Source organism: Accipiter gentilis, chromosome 7, assembly GCF_929443795.1.
Source record: "Accipiter gentilis chromosome 7, bAccGen1.1, whole genome shotgun sequence".
Taxonomy (NCBI): domain Eukaryota; kingdom Metazoa; phylum Chordata; class Aves; order Accipitriformes; family Accipitridae; genus Astur; species Astur gentilis.
In genome coordinates, this window is record NC_064886.1 from 44,205,384 (window position 1) to 44,229,874 (window position 24,491).

Genomic DNA, 24,491 nt, shown 5'->3' on the forward strand with positions numbered 1-24,491 from the left:
TCGAGATGATGGAATAAAAAGCAGAAGATCTACTGCTGGTGCAAAATACTGACCTTTTCCACTGAGTGTCTTGGAAAAGTCTGCGGCAAGAATGGGAAGCTGTGCCAGCCCCAGCCTCTCAGGGTGTCTCAGGGAGGGAGGGGGATGTGTTACACTTACCAAACCAGTGTCCGTTGGGATTATGGAGAAACATTGCCCCTATTCCTGGCAGTCTTGCAAGCCAAGAGCCTGTTGCGGATGAAGTTAGAGCAGCAAATCCAATCCATTCACAGGCTGCAAACTGCTTGGAGGACATGTATGTAATACATGAGCCAAGCAGTTCTGCTGCTGTGAATTGTTATGGGTCATGGACGTGTCCTTTCTGGTGGAAACCAGGCCTGCGAATGTGTGCTAGGAACCATTGCGTGTTCAAGGACTGAAGAGCTGTTCCAGTTTAAATTTAGAGGAGGCTGTGGTTGGAAGGCTTCTCCTCACCGAGAATGTGGTGACTTTCATCACAGAGTAGCTCCTCAGTGGTGTGGGGCAAGGAGCAATTGCCTGAATTTATATACACGATTCTTAAGATACATTAGTGTCCATTCAGTTCATGGAAGCCCTCACAACCATCTTAAACATAGGATATATCAGGCTTCAGGTTGCCTTAATTCAGCCCTTTTGTGTGCAAGCATTATTACAGTTTTTAATTATAAGTATTTCCATACATATTTTTCCAGTAGGATTCTTGCCACATTCTGTGAATGAGTAATTATTCCGTTTCTTTTTATCTTCCTCTTTCATTACATTGCCCCAGGCTTTGTCTAATACAATCCAAAGCTTTCACTGAATGAAGAATTATTTATTTTCTCGTGGGCATTTCTGTGGTGCTCTGTTTCTGTTTGTGTGTTTCACAGACACTTAAGGAACTTACCTTCACAGCGCTTGTCTGAAATCGGATGGTGCTCCTGTCCTTGTATTTTGGGTATACTGATGTACAACAACCGCATCAAAGGCTGTAATCTTGGCTGCCCAGCCCTACATTCTACACCTCTGAAGAAGGGCTGCTCTACCGGGAGGGCTTCACTGACATAGTCTTGCTCTACTGGTTTTCATTTCACCTTTAAGACTCAAGGAATATTATGTATTTCCTCCTTCTGCTTCCATTCTCTGTTGTACTAATTCACCGTGCCTTCCTTTGGTTCTGCCTCCTCCTGTATCACCTGCTCTTGAAAATCCTTCCATCACCTGCATCTTCAGACTGTCACAGCTACACCACCACTGCTGCTGTCCAGCTTTCCTTTTTTTGTAGCAGCTCTTAACGTGCCCCACGGTGCAGATGGTGCCTTGTCTTTGTCCAGGACTCCTCTGTGTCCTGGGCTGACCCTGTAGGCTCAGCTCGGTCAGGGGCGTTGGATGAAGAGAAGGCTGATACTATGCGGGATGCTGAAGAAGGGAGCAGAGCAGAGGCTGGTGATGATGCCGATGACCTGCTTGCTGAGGAGGTACCACCATACACCACAGCAGGTGGAGTGTGGGAAGGGCTTATGGCTTTGTGTCTAGGGGTATGTGTTCCTGTGTTGCAGGGGTGCTGTGACAAGGCAGGAGGACAGAATTTGTTCTTTCATTGGCCAAGGTTGCATGGAGTCCTCTAGTTGATTGGAGAAAGTGGAAATCATTTCTCACAAACGTTTCTCTGTGAGGACTGTGGATGAAGGATAAGCTTGGTCTGTTGTTCCTAAATGCATCCTTGTTGGCTTCTGTGAGGGGAAGTTGTGTCATCCATCTCTTCGATATTGATATTCTTCGATTTATGGAGAGGATTAAAAAATTGTCTTGTGTATTGTTGTTGTTATTGTATGGTTATCTGTTGGGATTCAGTGTGGTACATTGCTGTAGGAAGTTATAAAGAAGCTATATGAAAACAAGGAAATCTTCAGTCTATCATAGCACTTGTAACTTCTCTAGAGATAGATGAAACAATAAATACTGGACGAGGGAAGTTAATCTGTGTCTGTAGTATTATATTAAATAACGTGAACTCAGCGTGGTTTTCTGTGGCTGGCTCAATTTCCCACGTGGTTTTATGGAGCTTTATTACAATGGTCCCTTGCTGCGCGCATGTCCGTGGGAGCGCTGCCCGTGGGGTAGCGGTGGTGGTGCCGTCCTGTCCCACCTGGTCCTGCAGCACCTCTGGAAGGACCTCACTTCCATGGCGTTCCTCTAACTTGCTGCTCGGGTTCTAGCTGCAGTCGCTGGGGCAGCTGGAGCCAAGCCAGAACGTGAAGGGACTGGTGAGGGCTCGCTGGAGGGGCGTCCAGCCTCTCATCTGTCCTTCTGTGTACCGAGAGCCAGCTGCCTTCAACGTAAAGGGAGACGCTTCTCATCAGTGCCACTTCCCTCTTTGCGGGGGTTCCCTCGTGCTGCTCCCCAGCGCACGCGGATGCCTCAGTGTCGGGCTGTGGTGAGGAGCACAGCGGGTGCGAAACGGTCCTCAAGCTTTTCCTTCAGAGAGTGGTGGTTTCTTCTCCAAAAGACTTAATGTGGGGGGGGAAAAATACCATTTTAATTTAAATTCTTACAGCAGGGTCCACACATACAGAGAGGGTTTTGGGTAGTTGTTTTAAGTCTGAGCAGGCATTAACAACACAAGACCAAGTGTGTGTTACGTGCTGTGCCTTCGAACACACGTAGCCTCCTCAGAGATCCCTCGCAGCATAACATACGGATCATTCCTATTGCTGCTGGAGGAAATAATACATCACCTGTACAGATAGTCCTAGTCTTGTTCTGTGTTACAGAAAGCCTTTTTCAATCACTCAACAGCCATATAATTACAATATGGACAACAGATTTTTATCCTGCTGTCTTTTCAGGTTCCCCTCAGCTGTTTTTATTACATAATTTTTCTTTTATCCAGTGATTTTCCACATTCACAGGCTGCTCTAGTTCACCTGAGTGTTCACAGCTTAACAACTCACACTGAACTTATTATTTTCAAGTATATGTACAAAATACATTAAAAAAGAAAAACAAATGGGTAGTGGGATTGTTGAGCCTGCTTTTGGTTACTGTCTTGTCTTCACGTTGAGCTGTCCTTTTCCCATTTCTTTTCCTAACCCTGGGAAAGATAAGGCTCCCTGAATTCCTCAGCTCTTGGCTGTCCCCAGCATTGAGAAAGGAGCAGACTGGAAGACCTGACCTCCTCCTCGGTGACATTGCTGAGTCGTGGCAAAAATTTTCTTGCTGCTTTTATAACTTCATCCTGTTGCTGTCTATACAGTACCTTGCAGCTACTGCTCTTAAAAACAAACTACAGCTTTTCTGTAGTATTTCTCCAGGGATGACAGCATCCATGGAAAATATGAAGTGACAAAACAGTACATTTTCCTGAGGAGCAAAACATCATCAATTCAGGTTTTGGTTAACTTGCAAGGCTTGCAAGAGGAACCCCACCATCACCAAACCACTAATGCTGCTCTGCAGAAACTGCTGTGTGAAGCTCGGCTCATGGTTGACATCCCTCATATCCCTCCTTTGTAACAGGAGAATACGCTTCACGTGAAGTTTATTGGGTTCACGTTTGTCAGAGGTGCACAAGTGAGTAGCAGTAGATGCCCTTGCAGACTTACAGGGCTGTTGTGGGTCTTGTGGCTGGAGCCATGGCCAGAGCAGGAGCATGCAAGGTTGAGGGCAGCGCTTTTCCGAACAGCTGATAGGAAATGTACTCTCAATTGTGCTTTGTTTTTATCACTATAATTAGCAAGATCAATACACACACTCCTGTATTCATCTCCACATACAGCAGTGCTTACGCCTCTGCCTCCCTGGGGAGAGCTGTGAAGATTTCGGGGATCTGGAAAATTCTCTGAAGTTGCAGTTGCCCAAAAGTAGATCTGTTGTGACTGCAGCTCTTGTAATGCAGTAGTGGGAGAAAAGAAGGTTTCATGGCTGTAGGAAGGATCTCAGGTGCAGTGAGACCCTTCTGGTTTTGCCTTTTCTTGGCTGCTCAGCTGTCTCTGCTCAGCAAGCGTATAGCGTGGTATCCAGCTGCACAAAAGGATACCCGTGTGCTACCAGAATTAAATAATACAGACAGAGAATGGCATCTCTGACTGCTACCTTAACTCCCTTTGCATCTCCACCCTCCCTCTGGGAGGTGTCCAGATGCCATGACATCGTGCTTCCTCCGGTCCGTTGGTGCCTCTCCTGGGATGGGAGGGGATGTCCGGCACAGCTGGGCAAGCGCGGGCTCTACCGTGGGCTTTCTTCTTCCTCGAGTGCAGGGGAGGAATCTTAGTGATGCTCTTATACTTCCAGTGGTCCCACACGCTTTTTCATCTTAGGGGATCTCTTCTAATGAATGATTAGTTAGTACTTTCAGGTCTATTGCACAATTAAAAAGGGGGGAGGTGTGTGTAGTGTGAATATGAGTTCAACCTTTCTTGGCTTTTGTTTTCTGTTAATCTCTGTCGTTTTTTGCCCACTGACCCTGAGGGACTGTGAATATGTGGGGATGCTGCTCATCACAGTCTGCATAAACAATGTCCTTGTTAAGAGCTGATCGGCTTAGCAAGGCCCCACAAAGAAGTTAGCTGCCAGAGCCAAGCAGAAGCTGGGACTGTTGCCTCCCTCTGGGCTTTAGCCCCTCCTCATTAAGGAGGTCCAGGCTATTGATTGGGAGCTTGTGTTTGGAAGAGTCTTACTTACTCCATGCATTATCTTGACAGATTGATCAGACCTGATTGAGAACCTCTTAAAGGAACGAACAGCTGTAATGGGAAAGTTGGACTCTGTCATCCGTTAGGATGATTCTGGGAGCGAGAAGAACGAGGCTGACATCTTGGAGCAATTGTATTTACAATTAACATGGCTGAAAACGATTGCCTCTATTGATCCCCCCTTCCTGCAATTACAGCCCCATTGTTTACATTCCAGCACTTCGGTTATAAAAAGGAAATTCAATAATTATTGCATTATTTAAAGTTAAAGTGCCACAGAGTTTGCTGGCTACGCTTGCTGGTTGATTTAACGTTCAGTAAAATCCATGCTGAGCTCTCCATCTTTAGGCTGAGCAATATTTGGCTTTTAATGAGACTTCAAGGGCTGGTGGACCAAACTCAGTTTGCTGGGTGGCTGTTGGGGTCATTTATGGGGGAATCCAAAAGGATTTCAGCATGGCAAGCACCAGCCTCGGGGCCAGCAGGGACAGCATCTGTGGTCTGTAGCTTCTGCCTGGGTGGGACCCCATGGGGACGGCTCCTGATCAGCTCTTACTTGGAGCTGCTGAGAACTTGTGCCTCATACATTATTACTGACCTTTCCCCAGGTGTGGCAGGTCTTTGCTCAGCTGCCCTGTGTGTTGCTGCTGGGCTCCTCTTTGAGGGAAGTCCTTGGCCTTTCTTCCCTCCCGCTTTGCAGCATCGCAGCTGGGGACTCATTGTGTGATGACTGGGGGCTCTGTGCAGCCATGCTCGGTTCTGCTTGAGGCTCTGCACCTGCCTGCCTGGGATTCACAGTGTCTGTGTCGGCCCCGTCATTCACTTAACACCAGGCAGGGTTGGAGGGCATGGAAAATACAGATTCAGAAGGGGAGGTATAGGGACTGGCTGTTAATTGGGACGGTTGGTGCTGTTCTTCAGGCCTTTCTGTGTGACTCGGGGATTTGCATCAAGTGTCTCAGCCTCTTTGGCAGGAGGGAGTGCTACATTTCCAGCCTTTTGGAAAGAAAAATAAAGACCAGAAGCCAAAAAGTAAATAAAAATCCAAATTAGTTGCACAAAGGTCAACTACAGGCCAGTCAGTCTCACCTCTGTGCCCAGCAAGATCATGGAGTGGATCCTCCTGGAAACTATGCTAAGGCACGTGGAAAATAAGGAGGTGATTGATGACAGCCAGCATGGCTTCACTAAGGTCAAATTGTGCCTGACAGATTTGATGGCTTTCTAATACAGGGTTACAGCGTTGGTGGATAAGGGAAGAGCAACTGACGTTGTATACCTGGACTGGTGCAAAGCATTTGACACTGTCCCACACAACATCCTTGTCTCTAAATTGGAGAGACATGGATTTGACAGATGGACCACTTGGTGTATAAGGAATTGGCTGGACGGGCGCTCTCAAAGAGTTGTGGTCAACACCTTGATGTCCAAGTGGAGAACAGTGATGAGTGGTGTTCCTCAGGGGTCGGTATTGGGACCAGTGCTGTTTAACATCTTTGTCAGCCACATGGACAGTGGGATTGAGTGCACCCTCAGCAGGTTTGCCGATGACACCAGCTGTGTGGTGTGGTCGACATGCTGGAGGGAAGGGGTGCCATCCAGTGGGACCCTGACAGGCTTGACAGGTGGGCCCTTGCAAACCCCATGAAGTTTAACAAGGCCAAGTGCAAGGTCCTGCGCATGGGTCGGGGCAATCCCAAGCACAAGTACAGGCTGGACAATGAGTAGATTGAGAGCAGCCCTGAGGAGAAGGTCTTGGGGGTATTGGTTGACAAGAAGCTCAGCATGACCTGGCAATGTACGCTTGCAGCCCAGAAAGCTAACCGTATCCTGGGCCACATTAAAAGAAGCGTGACCAGCAGGTCCAGGGAGGTGATTCTCCCCCTCTACTCTGCTCTGGAGAGACCCCACCTGCAGTACTGCATTCAGCTCTGGGGCCCCCAACATAAGAAGGACATGGACCTGTTGGAGCAGGTCCATAGGAGGGCCACGAAGATGATCAGCGGGCTGGAGCACCTCTGCTGCAAAGACAGGCTGAGAGAGTTGGGGTTGTTCAGCCTGGAGAAGAGAAGACTCTGGGGAGACCTTAGAGCAGACTTCCGGTACCTAAAGGGGGCCTACAAGAGAGCTGGAGAGGGACTTTTTACAAGGGCATGTAGTGATAGGACAAGGGGTAATGGCTTTAAACTGAAAGAGGGTAGATTTAGATTAGATCTAAGGAAGACATTCTTCCCTCTGAGGGTGGTGAGGCACTGGAACAGGTTGCCCGGGGAAGCTGTGGATGCCCCATCCCTGGAAGTGTTCAAGGTCAGGTTGGATGGGGCTTTGAGCAACCTGGTCTAGTGGAAGGTGTCCCTGCCCATGGCAGGGGGGTTGGAACTAGATGACCTTTAAAGGTCCCTTCCAACACAAACCATTCTATGAAAATCTTATTGTCCTCATCTTGTGGTGGTGTTTTTAAGGGCTTGGGTAATTTAGCTGGAGGAGTGATGCTCACCATGAGGCCATTCCAGTTACCACAAGCTAAACTGCAGAAACTTGTGAGCATGTGAGTCTGAACTCCACAGTCAGTAAGTTGCGTGAAGGAGCTGCTACACAAGGAGCCAGGGAGGCTGGAAGGAGGGAAGGGTTTTGTAATGTTACTTCTTCAGAAGCCGTAAACAATTGCAGGACGTTGGTGGAATACAAAAGAGCATGAGTTCATCTTTTGAACCTGCTGTATGGAGAATCAATTTTTTCCTCCTTTCAAAACATCTGGGCCAGGGGGTGGCTGCGAGTGCACCAGTCCTTTCCAGCGCATAGCCAGCATGTGTTCTCGCTGTGTGCTGCGTCCACCCTGCATCTCCCTCAGCTCCAGGAAATTCCAGCCGGGGCTGCAGGTGTGAAAGCAGAGCAAGATGGATGGGCCAGCTCTGACTTTTATGGAGTACTTGGAACAGGCTAGGATCAGACAGCTGCATCCACATGACTTTCATTAAAAATTCAGATTCTTCTCTTCCAGGTTTATGTGATTTATCTTGTGCAGCAGATCAGAGGCACATGGGGGCCAAGAGATGCTTATGAGGCTTCTGAGGTCAGTTGCAGGGTCTGGTCCCTTTCCATGATGACCTGTAGCCTCCCCTCCAGCTCTGGTGTAAGGGTCGTGTCTCATCTAGCTCCCCGGGAGTGTATTGTCATAGGCATGGTTCTTGCTGGCATGTGAAACAACCAAGCCTGTTACTAATTACTCATGTCTGACTTCACCCTGAGGAAGAGTCAGTCCCTGGGCATCCTTCTGTGCTGAGGATGTGCTCATAGGGCTGGCATGCCTCCAGCACCTCCTCCTGAACATGGGACCGTGTGCTGGTGTTGAGTTTCACAGTAACCTTGTGTGGCTCCAAATCTGGCGTAACCTCTGCGGTGCTCCTCTCGGTCTGTGTGCCACTGTGAGCTTAACAGGGGTCCTGCTGGCTCTGGGTCTTGTCGCTATTGCTGGTCAGCTATAGGTGCTCACAAGAAGAACTAAAAGCGGTGCAGGTCTGCAATGATGCTCCCTTCCATGGCTTTTGTAACTCTCCAGCAGTTTTTTGGCTCTCTCTTCCTCAGCTGCATCTGTCAATTCTTTTAAAGCACTACTAATTTTACCCATTCTAATAGAGCAGATGTCGTGCTGAGTTCAGTGGTAAGAAGAGTGTTACATGTGGAAAAAACCTCCTCCAAAGATGTTCAAGACTGGAAACTTTTTCTTAAAGAAGCTCTTGGTAGTTGAGTGGCCTCTGATTTTGTGGCAGGGTTGTCCTGTAATGTGAGAGCCAGCTGGAGAAAGTGATCAAGAGTTATTTGGAGATTTCTCCAGTCTGTTTCTCAATGATCCATGTAAGCAAAAAAGATGTTTGTGTAAACAAGGGGGGGGTGGACTCGCTTTGACTGTTCCCATTAGCACTCTTGCACAGATCTCAGATCAGTTGTTTTAGGATCTGGGTCACTGCTATGGCTGGTGATCCTGTTAGCCAGCTGGTGGTGAGGAAGGGTTTTCTGTTTGTTAGTGTTGCTTCTCTGTTTGCTGTATAGAGTTCAATAAGATTATTTTCACACTTTGGGTTTTGGATCCCAGGCCTGTTAACTTCACCTGCTTTTCTTACCTGCAGACACCTCGATATGTGCAGGAAATCCTTGTGCACCAGAGAGGGCAGCAGGAGAGCACAGGCTAGTTGTCATTGGGGTCAGTTATGGAGTTTCTTTCTACTGCTTGTTGTCATTTTGAGGTCTGCAGAAGAAGGGGGCCGTCCTCAAGCCTGCAAAGCATTTTCTCACATGTTCTACTCCTTTTTTGTACCGTCGAGACTTCCTGAGGGTGGAGATGGGATCTTACCACTTGCAGAGATGGTTGGTCTTACAGCTTGCCTACCAAGGGCTTGTGAGATTCCCACTGTTGTCAGCGTGGGTTCATCCTGAGCAGCTTTTAGGGCCCTCCAAAGGGGAAGCTTTATACAAGGTGAAGTTTAAGATTGCATAGAAATTGGGTCTATTTTCTAATGAATAATAAAAATCAAAAGCACAAGATAGTTCAACATGGTTATTGCGTCTCCCTAGTGAGCTAGAGTTACAGTTCGGATATCCCCCAGAACAGTATCTGACCCACTAAACATAGCAAATAAGATTTGGAAAATAACATTGGGCTTTCTGGCAACAGAGGGCTATAGGGAGGATTTTCTGTTTATGTTACCGTAGGAATCGGGCTCTTTACATGGTGGCTATAATAAACTTAATACAGAAGAGGTTTTGAGCAGATAGAGATTTAACAGATTTAACATCTTTTAAAATTTAAAAGACATACAAAAGTTTTTAGTAATCAGATTAAATGATGAACCTTAACTACAGTAACACCCACAAAGGTATTCAGCAGGAGAATTCATTATTTGTGTAATAGCAACGTGGATCCTCAGTCCTGGTTACAACAGTCTCATCTCCAAAGAACGTAGTGTGAGTACATGGCATGGGGGTGAGGAGGACTGCTTGCAGTCAGACAGATTAATACAGCTGTCGCATTAAATTCCGCGATTATTGAAAAATACTGTGGGTGAGGCAGCATTAGACAAGGAAAAGAGAGATGGTAAAATAAACAAAGTTTGGGGTACATGAAGGATGGAGGTGCGGAGAAAGAAAAACTGAATATGGCGTTATTCCTTACTTTGTTTAAAAATTAGATGTCCATAGTCATACACTGAACATTTATTATGCTATTATTTATCAGAAGAAAACAATTCCTAGCCATATGTTAGAGAGCGAGGGCTGGAAAGTCAGCCCATCGGTCTGGCGTGAGTCAGCTCGTCCCAGCGCACACGTCCTCGTTTGGGCTCGCGCAGGCGCCGCTCCGCACCCTCCGCACCCCCTTCTCCTGCCCTTCTCCTGCCCTTGCCAAGGGCAGCGCTGGTGTGAATGCTGCCGGCGTGCAGTCACCTCTTTCTCCCTCCTCTCGCGTTTGGGGGGCCGAGGGCCGTGCACAGTGTGATCCCCAAAGGGATTGATTGCTGTCTGCTGGCCCCCAGCCCTCTGCGGCACGTATAAGCACAAGTTAGAATTTTTCTCTTGCTCATTTAAACCGTCTTGTGTTCAGTCCCTCCGAACATGCTGACTTCTTTGAGCCAAACCCAGAGGAAGGAGGAGGTCAATATGCATTTCTCCCTAAACCAGCCCAAAGTGCTCATCGGGCAGATCACGTGGAGCAGGGCTGAAGCCATCCTGGCTGCTGGCACGAGTGCGGCTGCCCAGCAAGCGCAGTGTGGTGTGGAGTCACCCTGAAATAGGGTTTTCCTCGTGAGAAGCTAAAGGAGAGGCTCTGTCTGCCACCAGCAGCTGGCGGGGCGGTGGTTGGTGGGGCCGGGCCGGCTGTGCGGCAGCGGCTCTTCAGCGGTTGTTCCCTGGCTCAGGAGTTTCGTTTGCCATCGTGCTCTGGAGCGGCTGTGCCCGGGGGAGACTGCCCTGGGGTGCACGGGGCAGAGCCGCAGCGGATAGCTCTTGGCGTTGAGACAGAATTGCCAAACCTGGGGCGTTTGTAACTGGTGAGGGACTGGCATTCCACAGGGAAGAGGTCTGTGGTGAAGGTCGGGGGCAGGCGGTGCAGGGGTTACGGCAAATGGAGGAGATGAGGTCTCTGAGCGGGATCCTCCTGCACTAATTGGTGCGCCACGGAGCGAGAGCGCAGCTTTGCCTGGAGACCGAGCGCTTCCGCAGGGGAAGATGGGCCGGATTTGGCCTGATTTGTGTGCAGAGATAGGTGTTGTGAGCAGCACGGTGTTGTGCTGCGGTTAGGGTACGTACAGGAACAGCCCACGTCCCCCTGGGAAGCCGTACTTGTGAGCCGTATGGTTTCCATCAGAGCGTTCCTCTGTCTGTTTCTGATTTAAAGTGGAGCTTTGACTAAACCTGATCAATATTTTGCATGCCATGCGTGAAGAACCAGATGTTGGAAGTTTCCTATCGTTGAGAGGGAGGGGGCAAATACCCCCCCAGACTTGCAGAAATCAATGTTCTCTGACAGAAGTTGGTTGGTTTTCCTAGGAACAATATATTCCTTTGATTTTCAAGTTGATTTCTCTTCTAACAAGGTTCTGGTTTAATATTTTGAATTTGTTTTCTGTGATTCGGATAAATTCTCACAAGGGGAAAGCTTAACAGTGTGATGGACAATAACTACATATAGTTGTCTAGCGTTTTGTCACTTCAAGCAACTCGCAGCTAGTATTTGCTCGTCCGTCACACTGTCTTATTCTGGCCTGCTCCTTTTCTCCATTGGAAGACTGACATGAATCAAGGGTAGGCGTGTGATGTCGCACCGTGTCCGGGGTGGACTTGGTGGTGTTGGCACCCTCAGGTCTTGCCTCCTCCAGCACAACAGGCGGGTGAAGCTGACCCAAGCGCAAGGGATATTTGAACATGCGTGAAGTGGGAGCAAAAGAACAGCAGAAAATAAGACACGCTTATTAAACTGTTTAAAACAAATGTTTTCCTAAAATTCTCTTTTAAATGAGAGCAGTACAGACTGTGCCTCTGGTTCCCACAGAGACCATGTCCTTAATATTTTCTTGAACTTGTGACCAGATTTTTCTTACTGGGGGTTTCCTCACTGAGCCCGTTGGCACTTTCTGAGCTTGAACGTGGTGTTTGTAGGGTTGGGTTCTTCCCCCCCACACCGCTCGACTGACCGAAGATGGAGATTGCTGTGCATCTCCTGGAGCGAGACCCCCAGCCTGCAGCGAGATGGGGCGGTGGGGAGGTTTTACTGCTGAGACTGGATCTAAGCAGGGCAGAGCAAGGCTGGTTAAGCTGGGCCACATGAGCCGGTCGCGTGGCTCTTGTGACTGGCTCGCTAGCCTTAGCTTTTCATGTCTCAGGCCATTTCTCTTTTTCTGGCTCAGGAAGAGGGTAATGCATGCAAACAATAGAAATGAGAAGAAGAAGAAGTTCTTATGAGGGAAAACAGCAAAAAAATCTTTTGAGGGCACCAGTGGGATTAGTGCCCTAGTGGATTCTTCAAATATTACAGTGAATTTAATTAAATACATTGTGATCCCAAAAGAGGCTAGTCTAATTAGCCGGATCTGGAATACATTTATTCTCTTCCCCCACCCTTCCAATCAGAAGCCTCAGCATCAGCTCCTATCCTATTTTTAATCATTCCTAGACTCAGAGGGCTCTCCTTCCTCTGTGTTAGCTAAGCACACAGCGCTGGGTAATATGTGTCTTTAATCTTATCTTAGCTGTAACTGAGATAATACACGTCAGAATTTTTACCACGCTGCACGTAGGCAATATTTTTGATTGACAAACCTTGAGATCATGTCCAAATCACCTTACTTACGCACCTTGGGTGAAGTGATTGGCGAGGCAAGAGTTTCATGAGATGACCTAGAAGACAAGAAGAGGTCTTGAGGTTGGACAGTAGGAGCTGGCAGGGATTATTGTTTAGCTGAAATGTAGGTGTGTGGAGGAAACACCAAACGGCCTTCACTGAGGAATCTTTCATGTCATTTGACTTGGGTGTCCATTTTTCCTCTACTTGTGATAAGACCTTACTGTGGGAATTAGGAAAGTTACTGTGAACTCTCAGCCCTGACGCTGCCTAAACTGAATGGAGGGCGGCGGTGCCGTGGCAGCCAAAGTAGCTATAAGCAGTGAATTCTTCCCTCTGGTTTTAAGAAACAATTGCTGCATCCTTGGGATCCATGACATAAAGAAGCTATTTGTTTCCCTGGTGGCATGGATCTCTGTGCCAGATGATTGATAGATTTCGTCAAATAATCAGGGTATGCTACTCTCAAATTAGCTATATTGGCTGCTATAGCACAGCTTCAGAGGGTGACAAGATTTTTTTTCCAAGTGCTAACCTCTTGCCTAGATGCCAGGGAACGGCATGCTGGGTGATGGATAGGATGGCACACGCTCTGCGCTCTGCTTCCATATGCTGTATCCGGGACCTCTCGATCTAATGGGTTCATTGTGTTCTAGGATTGCTTTGGTTTTATTCTTCTTAGTTTTCAATGAGAATTTATCAAGTTTAATATAATATGTTTGACATGAAGTTGGATCCCCTCCCAGGATAAGCTTTAAATATGAAAGAATTAGCCATGCGTAGGTTGTGAGTAGTTGTTAATGTTGGATCTGGTATTTTCTTTCACTGAAGGAGATGATCTTGCCTATCTCGATTTTTGCTTCTGTGCTCATTTCAGTACGTTATGTTTTTCCTGCTTCTAAGCAGGAGAGCGCATGGTACCTTGAGAATAAACAGGCTTGATCTTACTGTGTCTTTGTCAAAATGTGGCTTCTTACTTAATTCCCAGGTGGCTTTTAGCAATTTATGGTGGACTAACCCAGGGAGACTGGAGATGATAAAGGAAATTCACATCTTTCTACTTACTTTGTTCTTCACAGCACCTTCAGCATCACGAGAGCGGGGTTGAGGGTGAAAGCTGCTATTATCACTGTGTCCTCTGTAACTACTCCACCAAGGCCAAGCTGAACCTTATCCAGCATGTGCGCTCCATGAAACACCAGCGGAGTGAAAGCCTGCGTAAGCTGCAGCGCCTCCAGAAAGGTCTGCCTGAAGAAGAGGAAGACCTGGGACAGATCTTCACCATCCGCAAGTGTCCAGCTGCTGAGGCTGGTGAGTGCTGCCTCCCTTGCATGAACAGGGTTGGGCTCTTGGCTCCTCTGCGTCACAGGATTTCAACAGCAGCATCAGACCCTCTGTGCAGTTTCATGGCAAGCTGAGTGACTTCCTTGTTTCTCTTCCCTGCTCTGGGGATGATGCTTATTGCTTATCAGTAACATGTTATGGAAGTCCCGGCTGCCCTGAGGTAGGACAGCACCCCTGTTGTACCTGCAGTGTCCAGCATAGCTCTGCCTCACAGGGCTTGTGACTGGTGGCTCTGAAGCACCAAATACTTACACACGTGCTTCATTTTGTACTTGTAAGTGGTCCCCTCTGTTCCAGTGGAGCTAAACGCAGTTTTGGCATGTAGAGTGTGTACGTTCGTTCACGTTAGTGTCTTCAACAGTGGAATATTGTATGAGCATCTAAAGATACGGTCACATTTGGACAACTCTACCAAGCTAGCGTACTATACTTTTTGTAGATATTTTGCAGTGTGTCAAGTGATGTCTTGAGCGCCAGAATGAACCTGTCCCAGCTTGTTCATTGATTTCTAGTATTTCAGCCACATTGGATTGGGACGAGGAGCTGGTTGGAAGGGGTGGGCAGGAGAAGGGGCGAGTGTTCGTCTGTTTTCCATGTCTCCTCTTGACAGGGTGGATAACATGAAGGGCTCGGATAAAGCTTTTCTCATACAGAAAGGACAGATAATAGGAAAGGGATTGAAGCTGTGAATTTAGCAAGAGAAAAATGTACCTTAAAGGGGACAGTTGGGCTGTGCAAAACAGAAATTGGACCTTGTTTAATCATTTAAAGGGTTCAGAAGTTTTTTACATTAGGAAAAAGCAAGATCTCGTGAAGTCCTCTTTGGAGGGAGCAGAAGAGCCTGCCCCAGTTGGCTGGTACATGTTCTGTCAGGGAGGTGAAGATGCTGGAGCTGGAAGGATGTCAGTGAAAGCCTTCACAACCCTCCTCTCAGCTTCAGCCAGGACTTTCCTCCACAACTGCTGTTGAAATGGCTAAATCTTACAGAAAGGTGCTCTGAGGAACTGGCATTCTGCAGTTAATGCACATAGAGACAAGGAAGGTGATCTTAGCTTAAAGGCGTTGAGAAAGGAAAGCAGCACCAGCTGGAGGAGAATACCTGTGGGTCTTAGAAATGTCTCTTGAATTAAGACCTGGGTTGCGTTGCTGTTACACATGTTAGTAACAAGGATCTGAAGTACTTGCAAAACACCCGAAAAGTAAAACAGGAGACTTTTCATTAAGAGTTAAATTCAGTCTCATGGAAAAAAGTGACCGATCTGTGAACTCAGCAGCCCAGTGGAGTCGAGGGCATGGAATATGCTTTCCCAAAGGTCACGGTGACAGTGAAAGCATGCTGTGGTTGCCACACCATCCCGGAGGGGACAGCAGCTCTTGCAGCCGTTCCGCTTCTCTACAATGCTCTGTTGTAGAAAAACAGTCAGATTTCGAAAGGATATGTTGACCAGTGTTGTATGGTTTGTGAGTTTTCTTAAAAGCAGAATGAACAGAGAGGAGAAACCATCTGTGCCCTTTTGTGATATACAGAACAATCTTGAAAATCTTTGTTTACTTTAGAAATTTTTGTTTACCTTGTCTTTTACTTTAGAAACCTTATCTTTCCCTGTACGTCCGCCAGGATTATGACATTGCAGGTACCGAGAGTGCAGAAGCTGACTAGCTGAGAGGGAAAATGTGTTGTTGACCATTTAAAAAAAAACGTGATTTTTTTTTTTAAGTAAAAGTCTTGACAAGTCACTGAAAGGAAATATCGGTTTAAAATTACTTTACTTTTTCAAATGGCTTAAGGTAATTTCCTTCAAGCTAGTTGGCTCTTCAGCAAAAACTGACAGCAAACAAGACACTAAGACTGTATCATATTTTATTTCAAAGGTTAAAAATACAAGTAAGAATAAAACTGTAGAATGCAAAGTGGGGGAACATCTGAGCTGTTTTGTAGGTCTCTCTGACCTGAGATATTTAATTTCAAACACTCTTCCAACCCATTGTTGAGCAAGACTAAGCAGGCACTCCTCGCCGGCGCTCTGGTGGCTACAGGCACGAGGCACTGCTCTGGTTATCCCTGCAGTGACAGGAGTCGGATTTGGGTGAGAGGCTGCAGTACCCTCGTGGGGGAGAACAGATGCTTTCATCTCCCGTTTATTCTGATCCCATTACAGTATCAGAACATCAAGTCAAATATACAGCGGGGTGGCCCTGTCGCCCCAGGCCAGAGGCTGGGCTGAGGACATACACCGGGGAAGGTCCGTCAGCATGCCGCAATCTGGAACCCGGCAGCCCTGGTGGGTGCCTGGGCTGGTGCCTCTGCTCCCGAGCATCAGGGCAGGTGGGGGCACTGCCTGGCACCCAGGGGTGGTCCTCGTGGCGGGCAAGGTCAGGCTCTTGCAGGGCGTAACAATGATTTGTGTCTCAGGTTTGATTTATTCAGTGTAGCTTCTTCACGTGTAAAAAAGATCTGCCTCAAACAGGCTGATCCTTCCCTTTTCTCTGTGACATTTAAACTTCCAGAGTTATAAAATGCTGCTGTTACTTATTATTCAGCTGGCTGTTGCTTTTCTGTAGTTCTGGGTGTCAGCAATGTGCAGCAGGAATACACACATACCTAGGCTTAAATTCACACTTCTGATGTGTTTGTCTTTTCTTGGTTTTGAACTTTGCCGGTGTGTTTGGCTGTTAGACCCATTCAGGAGAGCAGCACATGCTACTCAGTGAGGCTTCACTGACGGGTCTTCCCAGCACAACGCTGCCAGCGTGGAGAACACTCTTCCTTTGTGGCAGGGCTGCACTCGGGGTTTGCAGTTGGGTCTCCGCATTTCTTCCTCCTGTATAATACGGTGGTGTCTCTACTGTATCCCTATTATGTTTTTTATTGTTTTTTTCTGAGGGCTAGGTGGACTTTCCTTGCTGCCTTGTGATGAGGAGTCTCTGGTGGTAACAGATAACACAAGAAAGTCTTACCTGTGTTTTGGACACATTGAGCAGAAAGTGCTTTTCTGATCTGTGACATGTTCTCTGTCAGGGGGCCCAAAGGGACAGTGACTTTTTTGCTGGTTTGCTGCATTACAAGTGCAGTGGTTTGTTTTGATGCTGCTGTTACTCCCTGGTAATCATCGCTGTGATTCTCTCTCCCCTTCTAGTTAATTATATTTGTTTTGAATTCAGTTTACCTACAAATACAATACCAGCTTGCGGGTTTTTTTCCAAAGTGAGTCCCCTTTTGTTATCACTGCTCTTTCTGAGGACTGCTAAAACACTTCAGTCCTCACCACTTTTCTACCTTCTGCAAAACTCCTCGCTGGGAGGGTGGCCCTGGACCAGCTGCCGGGGGAGGTTGTGGAGTCCCCGTCCTGGGAGGTGCTCGAAACGCGACAGGCAAGGCTGAGGCCCTGAGCCGGACCTTGACGAGTGCCCATCTTCTCTCCCTGTAGAACTGCAAGTGCTCAGGGCAGGGCTGAGCTGGCAGAAAACCGTTCCCTTCTTGTGCTGGTCTGCTTTCTTGCTGGGCTGGCTGGCCAGCTGCTGGTTTGCCTCAGCAGTAGTAGGAAACATCATCCCTCTCCTCGCTCTTCGGTCTGGTGTGCTGTGATCGAGAGCAAGCAGGCATGAGGGGTCACGGTATAAGGGGACGGTGGGGTCCAGCCTGCTGCTGCTGCTTCCAGGGCAGACCCCTGGGCCAGCCGTGATCCAAGGGGATGATCCTGCTGCTGGAGACCTTTGTGGCTTTGCTAGAAACAGTGAAAGATTCTTTGCTGCTTTTTTCTTAACTTAACTTCATCCAGTTTGTGCCAATCTCCTCATCCCCAGCTTTACATAAAGTTGCTGGTTGCAGCAAGGAGAGGTAGCTCAGCCTTGTGTTAAGTGGGACTGCGCAAACCGAGCGAGTGGAGTTCCCCTGTTCCCCTTCCCACTCCGTCCTGTGTGCTCTGTGGCAGAGAGCAGGTGCTGGGGTTAAACGCCGTGTCTGTCTGTGTGTATGTACTCACCGGTGTGTGCAAGCATGTAGGAAAAAGCATGGCTTTCTTTGGGGCTGTGCGTAGATATTTGCTTGTACAGATGCATCTCAATCTGTTGGAAGAGAGTGTCTGATCATACCTTAATTAGTCCTCTAACAATCTACAAAGGTCAGTGCCAATTGCCTGTTCATTTACATTCGTAATTGTGATGGTTCTTGATTGCACATTAGTTGCAACTCATTCCCTCCCACCCCACAGAAAACACATGCAGCAGCCTAAGCAACAGCCTGGTAGACACAAGAACCTTTGTCTCTGCTTGTGGAGCAGCACAGCCTTCACTGAAACTTTTGTGTCTTTTATGGAAGAGAAGCTACACTCCACTTCCAGTAAAGGAATGATGAAGTCGTTGGCAGAGAAATTATATGGACATCAGGCAAGAAACACAATCCTCCTTGAACTGGATAATTAAAGACAATTAAACTTTTCTGCTTGCTCTGAGAAGTGTGCTAATTATGCAGGAGACAGGGAAGTAGCCCAGGCTGGACGTTCAGCTCTTTTGTTGATCAGAAAGAATACAGCTTTAGGGGTGGAGGTTTATTTTCCTCTATGGGGTATTTTTGGACATCTATTGCTGTACTATCTGGGCTGCTGCCACTGCAGATGTCAGCCCCTTGCTGCAGAAGCATCTGTATAACGTTACTCATAAGCTAATTGATTTTTAATGATGGGGGTTTAGAGAAGGAAAAAAAAAAAACAAACCCATAATAAAAACCAAAACGTTCTCAAGATGTAAGGATGGATGCACTTACGACTCATTAGATAATGATATAAATAAGAGTGAAACAACCTGCACCAAATTTTCATTCTGGCTTTGAAAGTGTTTCCTTCTAGAAGGCATGGAATCCAGGCAGCCCATTTTATAACTCGGACCGCCGTACATGGAGTAGCCGGTCCGGAGTGGGACTGCAGCTTTGTCTGAGGCATGTGTTGCACAGGGGAGTCCGCAGCCCCCTGCTCGCTCTGTCGCATTGCTCTTCATGTGCCATCCACATGGCTGTGGATTTGTTACAGCCCCAGCTGCTGAGCCTGTTTCTCCTTAAGCAAGTGCCATTCATAATTCATCTGTTTCCTCCCTTACCTATTTCTCCTGAGTCCTCCTGTTTTCCATCTCCGTCTGCTTTCCCTTTCCATATCTGTCCCCCTGTGGGAGCAGCAGAGGGGGTTTGCCCACTCTTCCCACTGGTGTCCCTCAGGTGTCCATGATCCTCATCTGCACCAGAGTCCTGGGCGTCCCTGGCCAGGGACTGCTGCTTTGTGCAGCCGCACAGGTCAGGCTCTGCCACACTCCTCAAGTCAGGAGAAAGTCCTCTTTCTTGGGGTGAGCTTGACCTGAGCTGAGGTCCCTCAGGCGGAAGCACTTCATGCTTGGGTTTTGCAGGAGAATAACTAGATCCAGAAGGGTCAGGTGGAGCTGAGGCAAGAGACCACCTAGAGTTTTATGATGCCTATGAGTTTCATTTTGATCATCCTCTCGTATGAGTCCTGAATTTGTTGGCATCTTTGAAGGGAAACTTATTTCAGCAGATGTGAATGCAGAGGACAGTTTGCATGGCCAAGGAGCTGTGTTGGTACAAGCAAGCTGTGCAGTGCCTCTGTTGTAGGAGGAGAGGTTCCTGCCCTGAGGCACCACCAGCTGAGGCTGAGACTGCCCTGCGTTGTCCGAGGAGGGAGCAGAGCACAGCAAGGAAAAAGTGTGTGCCTTTCTCCTTCTCCTTTTCCAAGGCAGATTGAATACCTCAGTCTGGACACAGTCTGTGGGACTGTTGAGAATGCTTTTGAAAAAACAACAACAAAAAATGTGGCAAGTGAGCCCAAAAAAGTCAAATTTGTTGATCTTTACAGTTGTGCTAGAGGCCATTACAGAGCTTTGTGGGATGAATAAGATGACTTGTGGAAAAGTCATGTAGTATTTAGTGGGAAATGCTGACCATTTCTCAACTCTGTGAGTCATCCTATAGACATTTTACAAAGCTTTGTAACTTTAACTGTGAAAATCTGTAGTAAGGCTAAAAATAAAGGAATATCTTCTACTCGGTGCAGCTCTAGATTGTGTTTTTTTTCTTAGCACCACATACTTTTGGAGAAACTCTTTGTCCTTGTGGAGATGGGAGTGTTCCCCTAAGACCAGGCTAAGGCAGCCAGAGATACCACTGGTAGTTTTTGAAGAATTATTTTGCTGGACGCATACAGCAGGGGATGCCGCAGTCTCTCCATTTCACCACAGAGAACCAATCCCCTATGGTGGACATACTGCTTCAGCAATCCTGCTAATCTCTGCCAAATCCTTAGCAGCCATCTTCTTCCAACACACAAAGTCATTGTTGGGTCCCTCGCGTGTGAAGAGTGAGGGCAGGCTCTCTGGAAGCTGTTGCTAAACTCGGCCAAGCGCAGTCAAAAGCCCCTTTGTTAGGGCAGGAAAGGGGCTGGGGGGGGCTGTCAGCAGGAGGATCGCTGCCTGCCCATCTTCCTGTGCCTGGCCTTACTGGAGCATCCATGCTGCTCGCTCTGCTGGCAAACGGAGGGGGACTGGCCGCTCTCCCTACTCCAAACAGGTTGATTACAATTATATAGAGGAATACCTTTAACTGTAAAGCTCTGTTCTGGTAACGCCTTGAAAGCTGCTGGCTCCCAGAGCTCCCTGGGCGGAGGGGATACCTCGTGGCTCCCGCTTTTCCCCTCTTCTGCCCCCCGGGCAGAGGTGGGTGCACTGTCCATCCACGTCTTCCTTGTATTTCAGTGTTCGACCTTCAGAAGGGCTGTGAACTGTAGACTGAAATCAGGATGTGAATTTTTAATGAAACCAAGTATGTAAACAGAACTGAGGTATAGCTAGAGCAGTTGCCAGATGAGAAAACCCCATGTGGTATAAAAATAGCAGTTACCAAACTCAGCTTGGCTCTGCCTGTGGTGCTTGTAGACAGCTGGATGCTCATATGGTGCTTGCACCTCTCTTTTCACTCTGAGTCATATGAAACACTTTGCTAATGTTCCTCTTCCTTAAAAGCAGTTTTCTAGCTGCACCAGGGATGCGAAGGCATCGCCGTCAGGAGAGAGGTGATGGTAAATGGGAACAGAAGCAAGTTCCCATGTGATCAGGAGCAGATTTGTTCATGAAACGCTCAGGATGTGGTTTGCAGCATGAAAAAGTTTCTCTTGGACAAAAAGTCTTTATTCAGCAGAAGGGAGGATTGATGTCAGCCACGTTTGTCAGTTTAAATTTGTGACTTAGAAGTCCCACAGCATGCATTATCTTCTTCCTCGAGGCGGAGGCATTGCTCTCTGAATTCCCCTCTCTCCTGTCCAGGTTGTCCAGTTTCTCCCTTCCCTTGGTGGCCGTGCCCTGGGCTTAGGAGTTCTGATCAGCCCAACTGTAAAATGAAGTGAAACACATGGTAGAGAAAGGGGAAGGGGATCTTCTACAGAAATCTCCTGTGAGGGGAACCATCGTCCTGTTATTTTCCCACCTTGAAGAGTGGGCAACCATGCAAGACATTTCTCATTCACAATCATCAAGCATGGAGTAATTATTAATGTAATTTGTTACAACAGGGATGCGAGACGCTCCTTTGGAGTGGATTTTTCATTATTGCAGGATCTGTACTTCCAGTGGAAATTTAAGACTTTTGAAATTAAAATGGGTAATGCCAAATGATATTTCTCCCTGTTTGAAATAACTCAAATTTATTAAGATCTGATGTCCTCCACTTGGTCTCGATTAAAGAAAATGTGGTCATTGCTAATGCTGGAGAAACATGCGTGTTGCTCTCCTACATCTGATAGAGGTAATGGAGGGTTTCAGAAAGGAATAATTAGTTTGCTTTTGTAAGCCTCTCTCCACTTTTCCGTGGGACTTAATTGCACACAACAATTAAAAACTTCCCAAAGCAGATTGCTTGTACAGTGTCTGCAGGAGGACAGCATACAGCGTTTATACTATAGCATCTACTACCCAAAAGCACACTACAGCTCCAGCTCTGCTAGCCATGCACAGATTTATCTGGCTGGAGTGTGTGGCTCTCGCAGAGGGCTAGGGAAGAGCAATGCGCGAGGTGCACGCTGAGGGATTTGGTGTAAAATTTCCCACCTGGTGCAAGCAAGAGTTCCAAAATGATGTTCTGCATGTCTTCTCCCCCCACTGCCCCTGCCTCTTACGGCTGGAGAAGCTCCTCTGGTCTTGTGCTGCTGCCAGTCATCCTCTCCTCCTCAGAACGAGATTCCTTCCTCTGGTGTTTTAACAGCTAACCTCATTTCGCATGCTACCCCTTGCCATTTCCAGGCTTGTCCTTGATTGACACATTTAATAATCTGCCAACCCAAATGACAATCTGAGCTCCTGTGTGCAAACATCAAATGCTGCCCGGCTTCATTAGCTTCTCTCAGGCTTTCTACCTCTCTCTCGCTCCCCGCAACCCAATATTGTCTTTTCCCAATACGTTATCTGTAACCCCCTGAAGGCAGCAGCCTGCTCGGTCTTTGTTTCCCAAGTGTTGCATGTAAACCCAACCAAATCATCAGCACATGCCTTGTCAAAGAGGTGCTCGGTGCGTGTTGCAGCAGCCCAGCTGCAGCAGGTCCTTGGGAGGGGGCCAGGAGGGCCAATAGGTGGGGTGTCGCATGCACCCAGCTTTCTGCCGGGGGCTGTTTCCTACAGCTGGGGGCGCGCAACAGCTTTGTTGTCTGAAGAGGAAATCCGTTTCTGTCATCTCATCCTCACACGTAGGGAGTAAGACAAGCTATTGTCCTGTTTTGAGAAAACATTCACCCACGGTGCAATAACATACGTGAAATAGCAACAAAGAGGAAAACAGCTCTTGGCAATATGTATGTTAAGCTGATTAAACTCGCAGTTCCCCTTTAGTGCAGCATTTCTGATCTCTGTGCCAACCCCACCAAATACCCCCACGTGCAGGATTATCGTCTTGTTTTCCAAGATCTCATGTCATGTGTGTTCATTTAAAGCAGGAGGACAGCTTGTTGCCTTCCCCTTTGTTGTTCTGCTGACCTTTGGAATTTTTTCATTTTTTGTGTGGATTGCATGGCTTAAGGACCTTTTACTTTTCCAGCAAGTTCCTGATGGGAATCGCGGGATTTCTGCGCAGGGTCTCTCCTCTGGAGGATGGCCAGAGGCTGGGCAGATAGCAAACTCTCTTCTTCATGGCTGGACAGAGAGGCGGGTGGAAACTTTTGGTTCTGCTTTAGTTTCATATTGCTTTAATGGTTATCAAAAATGCAGCAAATGTACTTCTCGCAGCCATGGGTCAGGGTTGCTGTACACAGTTAGCTCCTTTGGAAGGTCTGAAGACATGAGGAAAGCTACATGCTTTAAGAAAGTCAGTCCCTTTAGGGGACTTCTCTGTTCCAGTATTATTCTGTAGCGTCGTTTGTAACTGTTCCCTCCTTGCATCCTTTCCCCTTTTCCCCCATCCAGATTTTGGAGAACGCTATTGCCTCTTTCTGTCTTTGTGCATATGGGACACCATGAGACTGTTAGGGTCTGGCTTCGCAGAATGCAGGGATAAAGTTGGTTCCCCTTTAATATCTGGCAGAGGCAGATTTCCTTTGTTGTTTATTTTTTGGGGTTGGTTTTGAGTTTAAAGTAAAAAGCAGTTGTGGCTTAGCTCTGTTCTGACCAACCAGCAGTGAATAGATAATCTCTAAAGGATATGAAAGGTTTAATCATTTTAATTTTGTTTTTATTAAAGTTTATCATGACTTTTTTCATGTGCCCCTGGTAAAGCGGGGGGGTAACAGAAATCTACACAAACCCCCAAGCATTCGCTTAATGAAACTCTCTAATGGGAGGCGCCTGGCGGGAAGGAAGTGGTTAGATAGCTGGGCTGGGGAAGGCAGACCAAAGGCACGCTGTAATATCACTGAAACGTGGCAGGAATCTCATAAACTCCCCCATCTAGCTCCAGCAGACACTTGTCACTGGGAGCTCATGGCTTTCATTAAGCAGAAAGAGAGGAAGCTCTGACGGCTGACTTGTTCCAGAATGTTTTTCTTGTTCGGCTGCATCTTAAAGCCCTTTCCACTTAAATAAAGGGGAAAACATCACCAGATGCAGTAGTAAAACACTGGGAAGCTCCTGGTCCCTCTCCTACTCTAGTTTTTTCTCCCCATCAAAACAAACTCCGGAGCCAGACTGAAACCAGGTTGTCAGAGCTCAGTGTGTCTCCTGAGCTCAAGCAGCTGCTGTTTCCTTTAGGACAGAAGATTTGCGTCCCTGTCCTTGTGGTCTCGCCCTTGGTACTGAGTTTGGTCACCAAAAGCCCTGCTGCGGTGCTGGCTGCACCTTCTGTTTCTCTTCCCTGTTTCTCTTTTCTCCTTTCCAGTTTTAGAATAGGGTACGCTTTTCTTGAGGACTTCAAGGTGGTTGTTGCAGTGGTGCTGGTTAAATTCAAGACTGAAGGGCTCTCCCTTTTGAGGGTGAATCAGTAAAGCCTTGAAAACATTGCAGGTTGAACACCAGTAGGTACTGCAGCCCTGTCTCAAGATGTGTTGGAGAAGAGTTAGGTATCAGTGTGGGCAACACAGGTTTCATATTAGCAACAAATTCAGCTCACGTTTCATCAGCACAACCATGCTGCTTCTGTCCCAACCTTGCAC

At 47.5% G+C, this 24,491-nt stretch overlaps 1 protein-coding gene across 5 annotated transcripts in view; it reads left to right on the forward strand.

Moving 5' to 3' along the window:
* ZFHX3 (zinc finger homeobox 3) overlaps positions 1 to 24,491 on the forward strand; it is a 183,649-nt gene that overhangs the window by 91,915 nt on the left and 67,243 nt on the right. For all 5 annotated transcript variants that reach the window (XM_049805272.1, XM_049805271.1, XM_049805270.1 and 2 more), the window contains one exon: positions 13,605 to 13,836. In XM_049805272.1, the coding sequence (XP_049661229.1) occupies positions 13,605 to 13,836 (232 nt within the window). The remainder of the gene's footprint in view (positions 1 to 13,604; positions 13,837 to 24,491) is intronic.